Here is a 20,841-nt window from a genome sequence, read left to right as displayed (position 1 = left end):
GTCACGTTTAATCAGCCTCGTATCTTTGTACACCAGGGTTGTACTATGCTTTGCTCTGCCCTCCGCCATAGTGAGTTTATATCGATGGGTCATCAGTTGGAGGCAATTAAACCATTATGTTTGCGTCAACATTTGGCTGACCTGCTGAATTTAGGGTGCAGGGTTAAATCTGCATTGTCAGGGGTCTCCTCTATTAAGCTGTCATCCCTCTCCTCCACTGGGTGCTTTAGAAGCTCCACCACCGCTACCCATGCCCTGGCTGTTTCCAGTGTTTTCTCACTCCCTGTCCTTTTGCTATTTGCAATCTGACTGCTTCCTTGGATTCTGCCTATTTAACGAATTATTTTTGCCATCTAGGTATGTTAGGGCCCCCTCTCACTTTCCAGTGTCTAGTGATCTCCCTTTTAGCCAACACCAACCCCAGGTCCAAAATGTACTCATCACCTTGTTCTTGGCTGTGTGTGGGAACCAGTGTCAGCCCTGCAGTTCATGACCCACGCCCACAATGCGTCTCTATACCTGTTGGAAAGGCAAGTTCCCGGCAAGCACAATTTTTGGAAGTTCCCTGAGGCAATATCCAAATAGCCCCATATGTAAGCCTATTTGGAGTAGAAGAGCAGAGCTGGAACCACTGCAAAAAGCAGTATGCTCGCCCAGTAAGCCTTTTTGAGCGTCTACAGGGCTCGAAAAATGTACTCGACCGCTCGCATTTGCGGATCTGCAGGTCTAGTACATTTTGAATGATTTTTCGAGCCCTGGTCTAGGTCACACCTACACGCAGCTTTTGCACAGAAGCGCCCCGCCAGAAAACAAAACCAAGGAGGGCATCATACTAGCACCACTAGTCTCGCTACCCCTGAAAGCAGAACAAGCATCCAACGCGAGCATACAGGAAGTCTATACACACCATTGAACTTTTTGTAATCGCTGAGGTACCCTCTTCTCAAGCTGACAAGTGGGTAGACCGTCTGAGGACATACTTTGCTGCAGTGGCACCCGAAGAAGTCAAAATACCAACCCATGCTCTTGTAAATGTAAGTGGTTCTTGTATAGCGAATACTGCCACCCTACGGGTATCCTGGCGCTCAGACTGAAAAGAAAAAGCCATCATCTAGGTGAGCTGGGGAAACAAGAAGGATAAAGAGGAGGGTCATGCCTTGGGAAATAGCCAGGTTTTCAGGCTCTTCCTAAACTCAGTTAAGGAGTTGATTTGTCTAATGTTCTGCGGTAGCTCATTCCAAAGATGGGCAGCAGCCAAACTGAAGGCCCTCCCTCCCATCCTAGAATGCTTGAATCTAGGAGTTACCAGCAGGTTTTCACTAGAAGAGCAAAGCTGCCTCGTGGGGAGGTACCAGGTGAACGTTTCCTGTAGTGGGATTGGGCCCAGATCATGTACTGCTCTGTGCACCAAACAGAGCAATTTAAAATGGACCCTTTCCTCAATGGGCAGCCAGTGGAGATCTCTCAGAGCGAGAGTAGATGAGGATCTCCGTTGTCTCTTACACCTCGGAGGGGCTGCTGTCCACAAACTGTCCAAGAAGGTACAAAAATCCAGCCCTCTAGGCACCTCTGCCACACTGAAAATAGCCCTCACAGCTTATTTCACTCCTCTAGCCTATTTGGACTATGAGCGGTTCCTACTCAGGCACGCACGACAGAGACATGAAGCATCAGTAGACAAATTGTACGCAAGGCTCAATGAACTGGCAACCACGTGCACCCTCCTTGATGAGCAGGATGAGTGATCTGTGCCCAATTCATTTGGGGCTGTGTGTCAGCAAAACTGCAGGAACACATCCTGCAGGTACCCTGCATGATAATGGATGAAATCTTCACTGTGGGCAGGTCGAAAGAACTGTCGAGATCACAAAAGGCACACATGGAAGCTACGCTATAATCGGCCATCAAAGCTGACCCCATCAACCAAGTTGGTACTGCTGCCTCGCCTCAAGCGAATAAAGACCGTCCCAAGACACAGCCAACCACTGGACCATGTCGGTGGTGTGGAGGTCCCACCCCACACGCAAGAGAGTGCCCGGCCAAAGGACAAAAGTGTTCAGCCGTTGGAAAAATGAACCACTTCCAGATCAACGCCACCTGCAAAGGAACATGGGAGGAAGACGACCAAACAGGTGGATGCAGAACTCAGAGCGGAGGATGACGACATGGACGATGAGTCCGAAGGCACTGTCCTGGTCATTCATGTGATAGAACCAAATCCTGGCTGGGTTTGCTGAGCCCTGTGATACCAAATCATAGTCAAAGGTCAACCCTTATTGGCACTCATTGACACAGGGGCCTTGATCAATATCCTAACCCTGTTGCTACACATAAAGATGGACACACTTCTGATTTTGCGCCTGACCTCCACGAAAGTGTACGCCTATAGCATCTCTAAGTGCCTCCCGCTAGCAGGCGTTTTCTACACCACCATCATCCAACAGGGACAAGCCACACAAACAAAAGTCTATGTTACGGACGGAAGTGCAGACCTGTTGCTCAGCTGGCACACTGCTGAGCGGCTGCAGCTAGTCCAATTTGCATTTGGAGTCCACATCAGCGCCTTAGACTTGTTGCTGAGAGAGTTCGAACAACTGTTCCCTGGCATCGAATTTCTAAATACTGCCGGTCGGTCCATTTCCAAATTGACCACACGGTGCAACCAGCTGCACTGTGCCACCAGCAAGTGACATTCCACCAATGCCCCAAAGTGGAAGCACAGCTACTCAAGATAGAGGTCAACATTATAGAGAGTGTGGAAGGTTTGACACCATGGCTGTCGCCAATTGTTGTCGCAAGCAAGCCCAAGAAGCCGGGGAAGGTGCGAATATGCGTTGATATGAAAATCCCAAATGCCAAAATCAAGAACATGGAATCAGATTTCTAAAAGGCCGGTCAGTCCATTTCCACATAGACTAGACAGTGCAACCAGTCGTATTGCGCCACCAGAAAATGGCATTCCACCAATGCCCCAAAGTGGAAGCACAGCTACGCAAGCTAAAGAAGGACAACATTATAGAGTGTGGAAAATATGACACTAGGGGTGTCACCAGAAGTTGTCGCATGCCAGCCCAAGCAGCTGGAGGAGGTGCGAATATACGCTGATATGAAAATCCCAAACACCAAAATCAAGAGAGAAAGCCAAATGCATCCACAGTGGACAACATAGGGGAGGTGGGGGGCAGGGGGAGTTGGCAGGCTCCCGGTGGTTCCCCAACAATGACCTACGTTCAGGCTACCACCAAATCCAAATTGCACCGGAGTCACGACCCATGACCACATTCTCCACTCATCTGTGACTATGCTGCTACAAACATCTCAATTTCGGCATATCAGCGCAGCAGAAGTATTCCAGGACATCATCAAAGGGGTATTGCCAGGCCTGACTGGCATCCTGAACGTCAGCAATGACATCTTGAACCATGCTCCACTTTGGAAGAACATCTTTGTCAACTGCATTCTTTGTTTCATCGAATCCAAAGCTGCTGCCTCACTTACCACAGAGAAAAATGTGAATTTTTAAAGGCAGCAATATGCTTCTTTGGATACCAATTGTCTGTGAAAGGGATCAGGCCCAACCCACCCACGGCCTGTGACATCCATATCACAGGTGTAAGAAGTTTCTTGGGAATGGGCACATTTTGTGGTGGTTTTATGCACAACCTGACCCAGCTCCCCGGATCACCAAGAAATTGACTTCCTGGCAATGGGGCCCGGATCAGGAAAGATCATTCCAGGACACCAAACAAGCTCTGCCTGAGGACACCACCCTCATTTACTTCGACCCTAACAAAGACACAGTTGTCAGTGGATGCAAGCCCCGCAGGCCTGCCCCAGAAGCAGCTGTGCACAGATTGGGGTACCTTTGTGTACGCCAGCCGTGCCTTGACCCCCACTGAGCATAGGTACTCCGACATTGAAAAAGAGGCGATCACTATACATTGGAGCTGCACACATTCCACATCTACCTATATGGGCACCCTTTCACGGTCAGCACCGACCACAAGCCCCCTCTGCCACACTTCAAAGGTTCGGCTTCCAGGTCTCCAACGAGGATCGAGAAGTGGACCCTGCACTTCAAGAGTTTCACATGTGCATGGAATATCGACATGGTTCTCACAACCCAGCAGACTATCTCTCGAGACACGCCCAGACTTCCACCCCACAAGAGTAAGAGACCAATGAAACTGAGGATTATGTGAGAATCCTTGTAGAAAGGTTGTGCTAGCTTAACATATCGCTTGCCGAGATCAATCAATCAATCAAATAATCTTTATTCGGATAAGAATATCCATAAAAGTACAGTTCATCACCACCAATAGAAATACAGTAAATGTTAAAACATATATACATTATCATCCAATACAGATACAGAATGCAAGGATAAAATCATATTAAAAAGAGTTGGACGGGCTTAAAAAACTAGCAGCTAGAATGGCATAGTTCAAAATATAAATTTGAAACAGTTTGTGCAAATCAGCGAATAATGTGCAATCAATCAGGCCAGTGCAAAATATAGCATTTCAATTAATGTGTGCAAAATCAGCAATAATTTACATGTGAAGTGCATTTTTATTCAATGAGACAACACTATCTTCCAAGTAAATTCCGAAATTATTCGCTGGGACTACTTGCAACAACATCAAGGTATTGATTGTGGGCGAGGTGCTAATGCTTTTCCCTTGGCCATCTTACAAAATTAAATGCTCGTCTTACAAAATTTATACGGTGTTAAAATTCATTCATTGAAGCACGGGAGCATTCCGCAGCTTGTAGGAATGTGCTTGCACGAAAAATCAAATCATCACTTCCTAATTTTACATTTCAGATTATGCTAATTTAAAATCCAAGATAGCCCGTGCCTTGAAATATGGAGCAAAGTACTGTTTTGTGTATCTTACATAGAATTTACAAAAGAGTAAAAAAATGTAACAAAGTTTGTTTACTACCGATGCCGCAGATTATCGAAGCTACACAAGAGGCCGACTGTCTCTAACAAGCCATAACAGCCACCCAGTCAGGACGGTGTAACATGTTTGGTGCAACTTTATCCCAAAGGACGATGGAAGCCCAAAACATGTTCAGACCAGACGAACTGACCCAATAGATGGTAGACCTTGAACACAAGTCATCCCAAGGGTTTGTTAAGAACAGGCAAAGGAGTAAGGTGTGGTTTTCCGGCTTTGATGAGAAAGTTGAATGGACAGTCCACGAGTGCAGCCTTTGCAAGCCACCACAGGAGGCGACCATCCTCCACCTCTCATCACTGAACTGTCTCCTGACTGCCCCAGGCAATGTGCCAATGCAGATTTCGGCAGCCTGTCCGACGGCAACCATCTCCTCGTCAGCATGGATGACTACTCTTGCAACCCAGAGGTAGGTATAGTCCAGACCACCTCAGCTGAGGAAACCACCTTTGAAACACTAGAAATGAGAGACAATTGAAAAACATAAAAAAGTAATGGAAAGTTATTTTTGAAGTATGCAACAAGTCTGTTTGTGCTTGATTGTTCTTTTATTTCGTCTCTAGGACAGAATAAGCATATACAGCCAACTCGTTTCGCCCAAGCATGGCTTCTTCAGGGCAGTATTATTCAAATACTAGTAGTATAACAGTTGAAAAATGACAACGTCCTACTGGAGTTCTACGTTGTCCGTTCCACGCTAATTATACACATAGAAACTAGAAAAAGCAACAAAGATAGGTTGTCTCAGGAATCATGAATCCAACAGAGTAAACCGTATTTCAGGTATTAAGGCAAAGTGCTGCATTCAGCAAAGCCATCCAGGTCGCTGCGTCCACACGCAGCACCTGTTAGCTGGTCATTTGAGGTGAGCAAGGTATATGTAGCCCTTTAACTGTGATTACATTAGGTGGTGCAGGGACTGAAATTCCTTGCTACCAAAATTTCTTCGGACCGAGGAAACCATCCCAAAACAAGAGAAAATAATGGCGACCCACGGCCTCATCCAAGAGCTGCGCACAGACAATTTACCACCCTTCAATGGCTAGGAGCTTGCAAGCTACCTCACATCCAGAGGAATCAAACACTACTGGATCACCCCACGTTGGCCTTAAGCCAACAGCGAGGTCGAACGGTTCAGGCGAACCATCACAAAAACTATCTGCATTTCACAGGCTGAGAAGCAGTATTTTGAGAAAGCCATCTACACTCTAAGTCTACCGGCTGATGTCCCACACAACTACTGGAGTAGCCCCGAGCACTCTCTGTTTTGGAAGAAAGGTCACTTATGTCATTCCTCACAACCCCACGTGGAAGAGAGCCCGATGCCTCACAATCAAAACCAAAATCGCTGCAAGAAGCAAAACTGCCAGGCACCTCAGCGCAGGAGAGCGCAAACCTATAAGCTCGCCATTGGAGACTGGGTGTTCGTAAAAGACTAGCACCCAGGAAGCATGTTTCAGCTTCCCTTTGAAATGCATCCGTGGAAGATATCCAAAGTCAGAAGGGACCATGATAACGGCCTCCAGAGAGACAGAGACAGTCACATGAAATGCAGCTCACGTTAAACCGTTCAGATGAAATAGTGAAGCTCCACCTGAGCTCAGGGATCAAGACATGCTGGACTCCCAAGAGGATATAGAACTGACAACCACTTCACATCCCCCTGAGAGACGTCCCCGTTCCCCAACTCCTCCAATGGATGGAATATCTGCCCCATCAGCTACCACAGCCTCCAGCATGGAGAGGGCCCACACCAGGACGGAGTTGCTGAGTCCAAAGATACCACCTCTGGCAAACAACCGACACGGTCGTAGAGGTTCCAAGACTTCCTAATGGACGGATCGAGAGAGAGCAGTCTGCTATGTTGTTGAGCAGAGAAGCAAATCTCCTGTATTCTTTTGACACACATTCTGTGCCTGTTTGTGTCAAGTATGCCATGTGTCCGGGACCAAGCGCATACAGCCCCCCACAGGGTCACAACACTGACCTTGTGGGACAATCTATGTTCCTGTTGTAAAACCCTCTCTTGCACATTTGGGTAATGTCCACGCTACATAAAACATGCATAAATAAATAGCACTCCTATCCACCACCACGTAAGTGCTGAGGATTTTGGAGCTCGGGAACCTGGTTTAAGTCCCGGCTTCGGCTCAACCTGTTGTTCTGGCGAACCACTTAATCTCACCGTCTCTTTCACAAAAACGAATGCGTCCCTGTGTAACGTAACTGATGCTCATGTAAAGCGCTCCAATACCTTCGGGTCGAGTTCGCGCCACATAAAAAATGCGATGCTTTCCTTCCTCTATTATGCAGTGACGGAAAACACAAGTGGAATATTCCAGTAGGTCTGAGAGTAAATCAGCGCCATTTATTTAAGCCAATAAAACAGATACTGGAGCTCTTCGTTCCGCCGGTAGCTAACGGATTATTTTGTTTCAACGCCAGCTGGGATGCTCCGCCTGTGACCGGACAGAGTCTGTCTTTTATGTCCACGAACAGACAACCACAGCTTCTTCTGCCCTCACAATCCGCCTCCCCGTCTACGGGCTCCAAGATGGCGGCGGCGGCGCACGGAAGTGACGACCAGAGGCGTGCGCCGCCGGGGCGGGGCGCCCCCGCGCTTCCTGTTTCCGGTACAGAGAGGAGGGGGGCGGGGGTAAGAGACGGGAAGCTGTACGGTATAGCCGGTGCGATGGCGGCTCCCCTGCCAGGCCTGGAAGCCCAGCGGAAGCAGGTGCAGGAGGCCGGGGAGAAAGAGCTGCGGCCCGGAGACACCTGGTAAGCAGCCTGGAAGTCAGCCCAAGTAGAGAGTGGTTGGAGACAAGTTGCCCTGTCTCCAGGACAGCTGGTCAAGGCGGGAGAGAAGATGTCACTCTAGTTGAGGGTACCACTCCAAGCCTGGGGCTCCTGGGCATGGGGCTGCAGACCTGACAGCCAGAGAGTCTGACGGTGGGGAAGTACAGGAAGCCTGTACAGGGACTCTTCAGGAAGTGAATGGAGATTGTCTTTAGGAGGAGTTTGAAGGGTGTTGCGAGAAGTTTACGTCTTTGTACTGGTCCTAATAGGGCGATAGTGACAGCACCCGGGCAACCCCCCTTCTCTTAGTTTCGCTTTCTATAGTCCAGGTTTGTTTACCTCCTGTCACACCCCGAGCCATGATCTCTTGTTTATGGACTCTGTTATTGCTCTGCAGTACTTATTTTAATGTAATGGTGTTTTCCATCCACTTGTTTTAATTGCATATATGTACGTTGTGGAGTTGTCTACATTTTATGAATTTCCCTTGATGATTTAGAACGCTTCCATTCATTTTGTTCAAACGCTGCGTTTGGTCATGTTTACGTATTACTGTTTGAGTTGTTATTTTACAGTTGGATTCTTTAGCACTAAGCGGCATGTTTTAGAGAAATTCTTCTCGTTTCCTATTAGTTATTTTGTTTTATCAATTATTTTTTTTTTTGCTCAGCTCTTTATTTTAGCCCATTATTTTCGTTTTCCTATGCTCTTTGCTTGTTTTTTCTTGTTGATTTCAAGAAAACACCGGATTCGTTCCCCCAATATAAATTTTACTTGCACACACCAACGTTAAATATGTAACCATTTTGTGTCTGTTCGTTTTTAAATTAACATGTAAACTCATTCGGCACTTAGTACTTGCTCGAGGTCATTGGTATTAAATCATGTATTTAATTGTCTTATCGTGCATTGAAGCGATCGGGTCATACGGCAACGCATGTATCTGCCGTTTAAAGTACTACTTGCTGAACTTATGAATTACAGAAAGTTCTGTATTAAGTGTGATTTACAAGTTACTGTTAAAGTGTTTTAGTGAGTTCCCCAAATATTTAGATTTTTTCATAGCTCATATAGTATATGCTAACTAGTATTTCACAGTCCTACATCAGATTAGTAGTAATTCTTTTCAAGCAGTTTTTTTTTAAAATGTTCTAGTTTCAAACAAATTCACGTTATTACAGTGCAATATTAAGACCGCGTGTTTTCTCTGTTCTAGTGCTTAGCCAGTGAACCCTGAATGTGTTGGTGCCTTTGCAGAAATTGTGTAAAATATTAAGTATAGAATTCTCATAGCAGGCACACGATTCTTCCCATATGTTTACAACTCAGCAAATTTAAGACCCTGAGCTTTCAGTAAGCCAGCTAAAGACTTGGAAGGGTGTTCCTGAGGCTTGTTTATATGAAGTTTATTGCATGGGTCCCAACATATGTTTGTGTTGTCCTCCTCCCTTTGCTCCATCCCAGGCGCTGGTCTGCACGGAAATGTTGTAGCAGCCCTATGATGAAGCATGCCACTATTAGCGGGCGAGGGCAGTTTTTGACAAACTTTGCCTTTTTACGAAGGGGTGTGTTCTTTACACCAGCTTCTTTCTCCTTTTCCTTTTTTGTGGGTACTCTAGTTTGAATTGAGCACATTTGTGTATCGAGAGCCAGTGTAGTTACCTGAGGTGTGCTGTGAGTGCTATGTGGGAGGTTGAGTCTGGTTGTAGAGTTCGGGATGGTTTATAGTCTTAAGTGAGTTGCTTGGTGATCTTGGTGTATGGGGTGTTCCCATAGTCCAATTTCCTGGTGACTAGGGTGTGAGTTTGTCTATTGTTGCTTTGGGACCTACTTAAAGATTTCTCTTAGCGTCAGCAGGATGTAGCGACAGCATTGACTTGTGCAGTCTTGCCCAGTTTGCTGTCAATGATTTATTCAGAGGTTCCTGGTGTGTGTTTTGGGTTTAGGTGTGTCCCAAAGTTCGGCTGGCCCTGCATTGGAGTCCCTTTGTGAGGTGTTAGTGCCAAAAACCACTACTTCTGTCTTGTCGCAGTTGTCGAGGCAGCTCGTGTTCATCCAGTTGCTCATGCTTGTGGTGAATTTTCTTGTGTGAGGGTATTGTCCGAGAGGGATAGTATGAGTTGCATTTCGTTTGCATAGGAAAGGATATTGATGTGTGCGCGGATGACTTTGGCCAGAGTGATTATGCATGCATTGAAGAGGGTGGGTCAGAGCTGTAGACCTTAATGCACCGAGCTGTCCGGTGCCAGGCTTACAGCTTGTATTCTATCTGTTAAGGAGGAGATCCAGCTGAGAGCCCGTCCTTGGATGCCATCTTGTGCAGATGCCTGATGAGGATGGGGTGTGAGACTGTGTCAAATGCTGCAGAGAGGTCCAGGAGAATGAGGCCTGCCTTGTCTCTTCTGACAAGGATCGTGTGGATTTCGTCTGTGACGACAATGAGTGCTGTTTGTCTGTGGTTATCCCTAAATCCTGACTGCATGGTGTTAAAGATCTGGTGATCAGTGAGCCTTCTTTGATTTAGTTTTTCAAAAACTTTTCCCAGATAAGGTAGTAGGGAGATGAGTCTGTAGGTGGAAAGTGTGGCAGGGGTCAGTGGATGGTTTGTTGAAATTAGGAGGCACATGTTTTGTAATGCTTCAGTGTAGACCCGGAGTAGCTGTCGGCCAGCAGGTCAGCATACGCTTTGTAGAATTCAGGCGGGAAGCTGTCTGGGCCAGGTACTCTACCAGAGGCCAATGCGCATATTGTGTCCTGTACTTCTGTGATAAGTGCATTTAATTACAGGTGCTGTTCTTGTGTTAGACGGGTGATAATGTATGTTGGGTTCCTTTGTCACCCGTGTGGATTGGTATAGCTATGTGAAGTGTAGGGTCAATTTGTGGTGTTTCATGCTGTGTATATTTTATTTTGCCTCTAGGGGATATGAGTGCTGTGATCGGGCTCGCTGGTCTGGCTTGCTTAATCAGCCAAGCGAGGAGGGACCCTGATCGGTCAGCATGCGCATGTGTTTTCGCTGAATGCTCTGTGTTGTTCAAGCATTTATGGCGTTCCGCAAGTGCTAAGTATTTCTCGCGCATCTCTGACAATGCAAGTGTGTGTGTGGGTGACATTACACATTTTTCGAGCTGTAACAGAACACGTTCCATTTCTAATAGATCTGACTCTACTTGTCGTCGCATGCTGCCTTCCGTTACCAAGCATTTCCTTCATGTCGTGGCTTTTAGTTCTTCCCATTCAACTAGTGTTGGTGTGGCCGTGTCTGAGTTCATCTCAAAATATTCCTCTATGGCTGTGCCAAGGGAGTCTCGGAAGACGGCATCCTCCAGCATTGTCTGCTGAAACCGACATATGGGGATCAGTGGGGCCCTGTTCTTCCATGTTAGGGTGGCACAGTGTGGGTAATGATCGGAATGGGTGAGACCCAAGTAGTCTGTGTCCTCTACAGAGGGAAGCAGGGAGGGAGTGCACAGAAATCTGTGTAAGCAGACATGTAGCGTGTGTGGTGCGGAGTAGAATGAGTATATCCACGATGTGGAGTTGTGGTGCCTCCTCACGTCTTCAAATTCCCAGACGTGTGTCAAGTTTCTCAGGATTGCTGCATTGGAGGATGCTGCACCGGGAGAGTGGAGATCTGTCTAGTTCTGTATTAAAAACACTATTGAAGTCGCCCAATATCAGCCACGGCATGCCGCACCACTTAGCTAGTACCGGAGAGAGCGTCCAAGAATGAGCCATGTGCTGCATTTGGAGCGTAAATGCTTCCCAACAGAATGTCGTCCATCTAACCTGCCCTTTATGAACACAAATCTGCCTTCCTTGTCCGTCACTACCTCTTCTGACCGGAGGGGAGTATTGGAACAGATCCAAATCAGTAGGCCTCGGGCACATGATGAGAAGTTTGTAGCATATACTTTGACCCTCCACTTGCGATGTAGTCTGGTTGTTTCAGAGTATGTAAAATGTGTCTCCAGTAGCATGGCAGTTTGAACATTGTGTCTCTTAAGATAAGAGTACCAGGGGTGTGGAATTTAATCACATATCTACTTGTCGATGGGGCAGGTTGCTTCATAAATCTACTGGTCTTGTAACAAAATCCACTGGTCCCTTTAGTGCCATGTAGTGCAACAAATTATGGCAGCAATCTCATTATATAAGGGCTCTGATATAGCGTCTCTGATTATGCCAGGGCTCACACAATAGTAGTGTTTGAATATTAATTTGGTCTGACGTTGACTGTGACCTTTTGTGTTTATTAAAATTCTGTCTCTCTTTCGGTATCTGCTGGCTTCACTGTGAAGACAGCATTCTGCTCTTTCACAAGGAGAATATCGGCACACAAAGTAGTTTTGTTCAGTGCTAGTAACTACTGTGGCAATTTGTGCTTTTTCAGACCAAAAACAATTTTTGGTTTTTCCACTGTTTGTTATAATGATGAGGGGCCGGCAGCTCCCACATCAATAAGGTTTTATAAAAACCATGCCAAAATAAGTCTCACATTGACAAAACTAAAAAGCTGACCACCAATTTCAGACCCACTGGCTTTGCCATGCTTGTTTATTTGTTTCCCATAATCTTATTGTAACTGGGTACACTGATATTACATTATAAACATTTTGGGGAAATAGCATGCATCAATACATGTTACTAAATGATGATGCAAAGAAATGGTACCTGAAATTGTACAGTAGTTTAGCAAAATGTTTTTCCTGCCTTCATTTTTTTTTTAACATTTATTTTGAAAGTAAAGAATCGTCGATCTTGCTTTCAAGCTTCTGCAAATATTTGCATCAAATCTAAGAGCATTCTGGGGGATTATACATAGCCTCATATTGCTAAACTTTGAAAACTTGTTTACACATTTTTTATACTGGAACCACTGTCAGTAGTGCAGTCAGAGCTTACAACACAAAGAACGGTCACCCTAAAAATAAAGGCTTTTAATTAATGAACCATAAATACAAGTTTGAACAGCATTAACATATGGACAAAAATATTACTTTAACTGCAGACAGTGTCCTTCCCTGAGCCGTAATGTGGTACTGCAAACTGGCAGTCAAAAGATTTGTGCAGCAGGGTGTTGGGCCTACTTGTCCTAAGGACAAAATACACATGAAAACATTTTGCCCGTGACCAAAAATAATATGTCCTGGGCATCGGGCTAGGAATTCCATATCCCTTGAGTAAGCTGCATATCGTCGGGAGGGTGTCAGGAGGCCCCTAATCTTCCATGTAAGTGTCTTTTGTGCTGTCATGTCACTGCCTCAGGAAGGATTATTGGGTGTCCCAAGAACAGGGCTGGCGAGTGCCTGTGAATCTGAACATCAGACGTTTACTCGTATTCTCCCTGTAGGCCCATACAACTTGGTGTGTAATATATAAGGCAACATGGGAATACGAAAAGGGCAGACTCCATGAAGAGGTGAAGATGCCCAAACTCAAGCTGCAATTCCACTAAACTAATCCCTGAATGAGAAAAGGGAAGTAAAAGGTGTTGAAGCCTTGCAGAGTCAGCCATGGGGATATCCCCTAGTTTTTAAGTCGAGCCTAGAGTCAGCGCGCATGACTTGTTGTATTGGTGTATGGAATAGAAGCCACGCCCACTCTGTATTTGCCATTGGCTTGCGTCCTTGTCTTTCGAAAATGCTGACTTCTGATTTGTAAATAGGCTTGTTAGACCCTCCTTAGTATCACCTTGTCTTTATTTGTAACTTTCCATGGCGACCGGCCCCATTACTTCGGTTGTTACATGGTACGCCTTCTTTATTCTGTGAGCACTACTTTAATCAATGAGTTTCTCTTACTGCAGGCAGCCCACTTTCACTTTAAACCGGGCATCTGACATTATCTCAATCCCCCACCCACCCCATAGCTTCAGTTTCCGGTTCCCTTATCACCTCAGTCTCAGCCTCTCATCAGTGGCTGCAGTCTCTGATCTTTGCCTCTTTCGTCAATGTCTCAGATTTGCATGGCTGTCCACCCAGTGTCTGATCCATGTATTGGAAGTCCCCTCTACCCAAGATCGGTGTCTCTGCAGTTGCCTGCAACTTATCAAGCCTCAGTGTGCACGCCTTGTACGTCTCTTATCCCAGTGTCTGTCTCTAGCTCTTGTCTTTGCAGTCACCTGTCTTCGCACCGTCTGTGTAGCCTTTGATCGTGTCTCTGCCTGTCATCTGGGCTGTTTCTGTGACCAGTTTCTGTCTCTTCGTGGCATTGTTCTCTCTCGTCCGTGTCACTGTCCCAGCTGTTTCTGGTTCAGGTCTCTGTTGTCACACCCCTTCTTCTGCCATCTTTTGTCTCAGTGCCTCGGTTTTCGGGCCGTCTCTGATCAGTATTTGTGCAGTTAGTTTTCTTATCAAAGCCTCTGTTTTTACCGTTTTGTTCAGTGTCTCACTACCAGATGGATCTGGATCTGCGTCTCACCTTTCTCTAATATATTTCTCGTCTGCTGACTCTCCTTCTCTGTTGCACGCCTCTGTAGCCTCGCCTATTTCTGATCCGTGCTTCTGTGCCTGAAGTCTCTGGGCTCTGTCACTTCAGGCTTCCCTGTCTAGGGTCTGTGTCTCTGTGCTTGGCATCTCTAATTCTTGTCTTCGCCTGTCTCTCAACTATCTGATCACTAGCTCTGTAGCTAATGCTTCGGATCTGTGTGCATAGATAGGGGTACCTGCACTTGTTCAATTGGAATGGGAGAGTACCTGCGGTTCTCAGCGGTTAGGGGAACAATACTTTTAATGGGAGAGTACTGTCAGTTTTCATGCCCAAACTGGTACTCAGTGGTGAGGAGTACCAGCACTACTATATTTGCTTGTCAAGCACTTTTCTCTACTAAATGTCCCAGCAGCCGCCTGTATCTTAACACAACTTCTGTCTCTAGCTCTGATGGAGTCGCTGCTAATCTCCTGTCTCAAATCATAGTGTTTGTTTCTGCAGTCTCTGATTCCATGTCACTTTAGTCAACTGTTGCACAGCTTTTATTTGTGCTTAGTTGCTGGTCCTTCTTCGAACATTCTCTGTGGAGTTTCTGCTATTTTTAGTGCCTTCGTCCACTGCCTCAATATCGCTACATAAACACCACAGGACAAACTGCACATTTTTCCTTCAATTACCCCACTGCGAACAAAAACACACAAAAAAGTGAAACACGTTATTTTCAACACCAATAGCTCTGACGTTTACAAACGCTAGACCTATTGCATTGCAAATGCTTGTTCCCTTTGTGTTAAAGTTTGTATATGCAATGTAATTGTTGGCCAATGGCTGATGTATGCAATGTCTGCGTGTGTACATGTTACTTGTCTCGTGCTTCCTAGTGATGCAAGCTATTAGAATATCAGGATCACTGCTGAGGGTAGCGAGCCCCGACATACAGGGTGTGCATCATACAATAGCGTCTTCGGTCTTCGGGGTAATGTCTGGTAGTGTTAGTGAGGTGTTGTCGGACGACGTTTCCAGTGACAAGTGGTCATCTATTGACAAGAGGCCTGAGCTGCGTCCCTCACCAGGACTCCAATGCTGCCGCTATGCGCTCTGCTTTCTTTCACTGCTTCCCGGCGCTCTTATGATTTGTTCTAGATCTGGTGCCGCTGACAGTCCCTTGTGCCCATCAAAGCATTCCTCCGTGTGCTGTCTTCCCCAGAGGGACAGGGTCCTGAGAAACAACCAGTTGTTTCTAGCCAGTCCCATGTGCCGCGTGGTGAGTCGAAAAATCTTATCTTCCCATCCTCTACCACGCTGAGCCTTGCCGGGAACAGCAGCGATTACTGGATATTCCATTGGCAGAGCTTTTGCTTCACTTGCAGAAAGGATCCTCTATGACATTCTACTCTCAACGTGTAATCTGGGAAGAACATTACTCGCATGTTTTCTACCTTGATGTCTTGGATTTTCCTTGTCTCATGCTCGTGCAGTATTGCATCTCAAGCTCTGTAGTGCAATACCTTGAAGATGAATGGGCGGGCCCCCATTCCTGACACAGTTCTCCTGGAAGGGATGCAGTGACCATAACTCCATAATTATAACTGCGAATGGAGACAAATACAGTCTGAAGAGTGTAGAACTCAAGCCAGATCCTTGAGGAATTCCAAAGATGAGATATTTGGGAGACTAACAAAAAGGATTTTGTATGAAAATTTAAGGCCATCAAAGAATGGATGGAATGGATGAGTGAGATGCGACGCAGAGCCAAATGCTGTGCTTAAATTAAGAAGTTACTGATCACCCTTCTCTAATAACATCCGAATATCAACTGACACTCTTCATGAGAGCAGCTGTTTTGCCATACATGCACAGAAACCAGCTCGTACTTGGCCCAACATTTTCTTTCCTTCTATATATTGTTTATTTACTGTCTTCTCCAGCATCTTGGAAGAAAATGGTTCTAAAGTTATTGCTGATTAGTCTTCTTCTATTGATACCCCGACAATGTTTGTAAAGAGGAGTTGCATAAAGTTTTATTCCCAGATTCTATCATCCAAGCCATTTTACAAAATGCCAGGACAAGGACAAACAGGACAAGGGTCATGCTGAGACCCTGATATTAATAGTTTGCACAGAGCCCACTTTCAATTCTAGGGATAGAAGCTTATATGAAGGGAAAACAATGTTGAGAGGAAGTCATGCTTTCAGTTGTATCTCAAACATTAGAGCTTGCAAAGTCACAAGTGGTTGACTTGGCCTGTTTTAAAATGTTTGTATTCAAAGTTTGTCAGAAGCAATTCACAAAATATTTGCAGGGGGGGTGGTAGGACCAACCCTTTTGATAGAAGAATCACTGTGACTATAAGATATTGCCATGTATCCATTCGGAAGTACACATAGAACTTCATTTAAGCAAATAAAGGCTTTTGTGGTAGACTTGTACTGCTCCTCCAGGACTCCACCACCTGTCTGATGCTGTTTTCGTTCAGCAATGGGCATATAGTCTTTTCTGGCCTCTGCTCATTAATGTCTGAAACATTTGACTGATCTGATGTTTGAGCTACATGGTACTATTTGACACCTGACTGCATGGACCTTACGTTTTATTTGTTGTTTTGTAGCGGGTTGGGTTTGAAATGTGTCCTGGAACAACTGTGGTGCTTTTTAAACCAATTAACTTAAGAGGTCACCTTCTTCCTTCCAGGCCTTAACTATGATCTCCGTGGTCCTCTATACCTTCACTACTGTTGTATCAGTCTTTCTCCAGTGGCCTCCATCAGTTCATTCCTTTCTCCAGTGGCCTCCATCAGTTCATTCCTTTGGTTTCCAATTTTACTTGCACAACCCAAAGATTCTGTTTAGAAGTGCTGAAGGTGAACAAAAGTAAGACCAATAATGCTGTTTAGGGTTTGAAAGGATCCATTGGGTCCAAAATTGTGTAATAAAATCAGTTTTCTTCTCATTTACAGTCATGTTATTTCCACAAGTGAGTGCGGCAGAAAAATCATGTGTTTTCAAGAAATGCAAAACATCCTTTTTTTGCCATTACTGAAAGCCAGTGGTACTTTGCCATGAAACCACCAATAACTTTGTGCCTGAGTTAAGTCATTTGCCTCTCTCTTAGCATGCCACATCACCAGACATCCTAGCTCTTTGATGTTTCTAGGTTTATTGCCTCTATTTGTCCCTTCAGCAAAACAGACTATTGTTATGCCTGAAGGCTACTTTGGGAGGAAATTGCAACTTTTCTGAAATATTATAGCTCTGAAGTGGGATTTCCACAGCTATAAGAAACTGTTTTGTTCAAAAGTTACACATTGTCGTAGTAGTCCCTGGCACTGAATGGAAATTATTTGTATCAAAATATGGTCCTTATGGAAGCATAGAATCCAGTCCCTCTCAAAGTTAGCTGGTGCCTGAAGTGGGCTGACTTGTTACTCCTTGCTGTTTGCTTTAGAAAAATATGAATAACTCAGAAGAGATATGCTTTAAGAGGGCTGGCTGAAAGCCCTTGTACACATAAGTGTATTTTTTTTTAGTAAAGTCAAAATGTCTTTGCTAATCCCAGACCTAAGAAGTCTTGGCAAAGCTAATAGGTCTCACCCTTGGGACCTATTGACTTTGCCAATGGTTTTTGGCAATGCAGTGTAACATCCCTGATGCTGTGCAGCTGTGCACTAAATAACAAACAACAAAAAGAGTCTGACACTGCAGCTTGCCTTTATTTTAGGCACACTTGTGTGTGTCTATAAAATAACATGGGTGTTTTTTTTTCCTTTACTGATCAGAGTTGCATCTGTAAGAAAAACAAGCATTTACAATGCAACGGTCTTGCCTTTGCCAAAGTTAGAGCTATTGGCATTGTGTGTGTGTGTGTGTGTATGTATGTGTGTGTATATATATATATATATAAAAAATTTTTTTCTTTTTTTTTAAACCGATAAATAATTTGAATGTCGATTTTACAATGCTAATAGTGAGTAGTAGACAGTGCGTAGTAGAGGAGTAGTGTGTGTAGTAGTGGAGTATAGTGTGTAGTAGAGTTGTATAGTGAGTACAATAGAATAATAGTGTTATTAATAGAGTGAGTAGTAGTGAGTTGTATAGAAGACTAGAGTGAGTACTAGTGAGTATAGTGTGTATGATATAGTTAGTAAAATGAGTAGTAAAGACTGAAAGAGTGAGTAGTAAAGAGTGTGGTACAAAGAGTGGTACTACTACCACTCTCTCTGTACCACACTCTCTGTACCACACTCTGACTTACACTCTTCCTTACAACACTCTACCACACACTCTTCCATACAATATCTACAATACACACTGTGTAACACTCTCTGTGGTATGTGGTTCAGAGGGTGTTGGTACAGAGAGTGTTGGTACAGAGAGTGTTGGTACAGAGAGTGTTGGTACTACTACCACTCTTTATACCACCCTCTCTGTACCACACTATCTGTACCACATACCACAGAGAGTGTTACAAAGAGTGTTTCACTGTGCATTGTAGAGATTGTATGGAAGAGTGTGTGGTAGAGTGTTGTAAAGAAGAGCGTGTGTTGGAGAGCTTGTGTTAGAGAGCGTGTAATAGAGCATGTGGGTTAAGAGTGTGTTCGTGAGTGTGGTAAAGTGTATGTTGTAGAAAGTGTGTGGTTGAGAGTGTATGGCAGAGAGTGTGTTGTATAAAGTGTGTAGGACAATGTGTGTAGTAGAAGATGCATCGTAGAGACTTACCTTAAAGAAGCTGCAGTAAGTAACACAAGGAAATATACAACAACTTAAAAAAAGCACTTTAAATAATTAACTTACCGTGCTCTAGTAAACAACTTTAAGTTTCTCGTATTTTACACTCTCCTATCTTGCCACTTCTCTGCACTACGTTACTGCCTAGTATGGCCGCCGCTGAAAAATAACTACAATGTGCAAATAAATGTTAATTAAGGAGACGCGTTAAAGAGTCCCTAAATGTAATATGCTACAAAGCGCGATGTCAAAGTTAACATATTAAAAAATGTAAAACTTGCGCGTACATGTTTAAAATGCTTTTAATAGCGTGTGTGTTTGATTAAAGATTTGGATGTAAAAGTAAGCAAAGGGGAGCAAGAGTAAACCTGATTACGCTTACCTTTAAGTAGCGTTATCACAACGCATGTGCAGTTAGCTATAAAGTAAAAGAAAACAAAGCTTGCTAAAGAGATACATCTATTATTAGCATTGTAAAAACATGATATAATTATAGCACAAACCTTAATGTCGCTGCGTCACGTACCGTTGATTGGAGAACTCTCCCGAAGATATCGCCGACCGCTGATTCAATGAAAAAAACGTGTCCCACCCTGCCGTAGACCAATGCGGGACTTTCCCCAAAATCAGATTAACAGCACTTTCGTCAAAAAAAGTCAATTACCAATATCATAAAACAGAATCTATATATTTTAAAGAAACTACTAACTATGACAAAAATGCAAACAAAAAATTAGGCACAATATAAATTAAACACGAGCACGTTTCCCAACAAAAATTAATTAACTGTAATAAAAACACTTAACTATACAAATTAGACTTACTTTAAAGAAGCAGCAAAAAGTATACAAACCATTGCACTTACCTTAATCTCACTGCGTCACGTACCGTTAATTCCAGAACTGTCCCGAAGATATCGCTGACCGCTGATTCAATAAAAAAAGTTCCCCACCCTGCCATAGTTAAATGAGAGACTTTCCCCAAACTCCGATTAACAGCACTTTCGTCAAGAAAACGTCAATTACCAATCTTATGAAACGGAATCTAAGATGGCTTACCTGACTTAAGCAAACAGGAGTCTATGCACAGACGTCACAAGCCGAGGTACACCTAGAAAACAAACGGAAAAATACATTACAGGAGCAAGAACACAAAATAGCTGGCACAGAGACGACACGAGCCGGACACGAGCCTGAGTAGACCTGAAAAACAAAATGAAAAATATATTACAGGAGCACAAAACACAAGATGGCTAACACAGAGACAACACGAGCAGGAGTAGACCTGGAAAACAAACAGAAAAATACTAATAAGAGCACCAAGAACAAGATAGCTTACCTGACTCATGCAAAAAGCAGCCGCTGCTCAGAGACGACACGAGCCGAGGTACACCTAGAAAACAAACAGAAAAATACATTACAGGAGCACAAAACACAAGATGGCTTTCACAGAAATGACACAAGCCGGACACGAGCCGAGGTAGACATGAAAAACAAAATGAAAAATACATTACATGAGCACGAATTACAAGATGGCTTACCTGACTCACGCAAACAGCAGTCGCTGCACATAGACGACACGAGCCGAGGTACACCTAGAAAACAAACAGAAAAATACATTACAGGAGTACAAAACACAAGATGGCTTTCACAGAAACGACACGAGCTGGACACAAGCCGAGGTAGACATGAAAAACAAAATGAAAAATACGTAACAGGAGCACAAAACACAAGATGGCTTTCACAGAAACAACATGAGCCAGACACGAGCAAGAGTAAACCTGATTACACTTACCTTTAAGTAGCGTTATCACGACGCTTGTGCAGTTAGCTATAAAGTAAAAGAAAACAAACCTTGCTAAACAGATACATCTACAATTATTAGAATTGTAAAAACATTATAAAATGATTGCACTTACCTT

At 44.4% G+C, this 20,841-nt stretch overlaps 1 protein-coding gene across 1 annotated transcript in view; it reads left to right on the top strand.

Annotated features, from left to right (window-relative positions):
- Positions 1-7,521: 7,521 nt before the first annotated feature.
- The window catches only part of USP11 (ubiquitin specific peptidase 11), a 280,476-nt gene continuing 267,156 nt past the window's right edge, over positions 7,522-20,841 (top strand). Inside the window, exon 1 of the mRNA XM_086940434.1 lies at positions 7,522-7,745. Coding sequence (XP_086796560.1) covers positions 7,522-7,745 — 224 coding nt within the window. The remainder of the gene's footprint in view (positions 7,746-20,841) is intronic.

The sequence above is a fragment of the Lissotriton vulgaris genome, chromosome 10 (assembly GCF_964263255.1).
Source record: "Lissotriton vulgaris chromosome 10, aLisVul1.2, whole genome shotgun sequence".
NCBI lineage: Eukaryota > Metazoa > Chordata > Amphibia > Caudata > Salamandridae > Lissotriton > Lissotriton vulgaris.
Note: the sequence above shows the minus strand (reverse complement) of the source record. Positions and strands in the feature narration are given on the sequence as shown.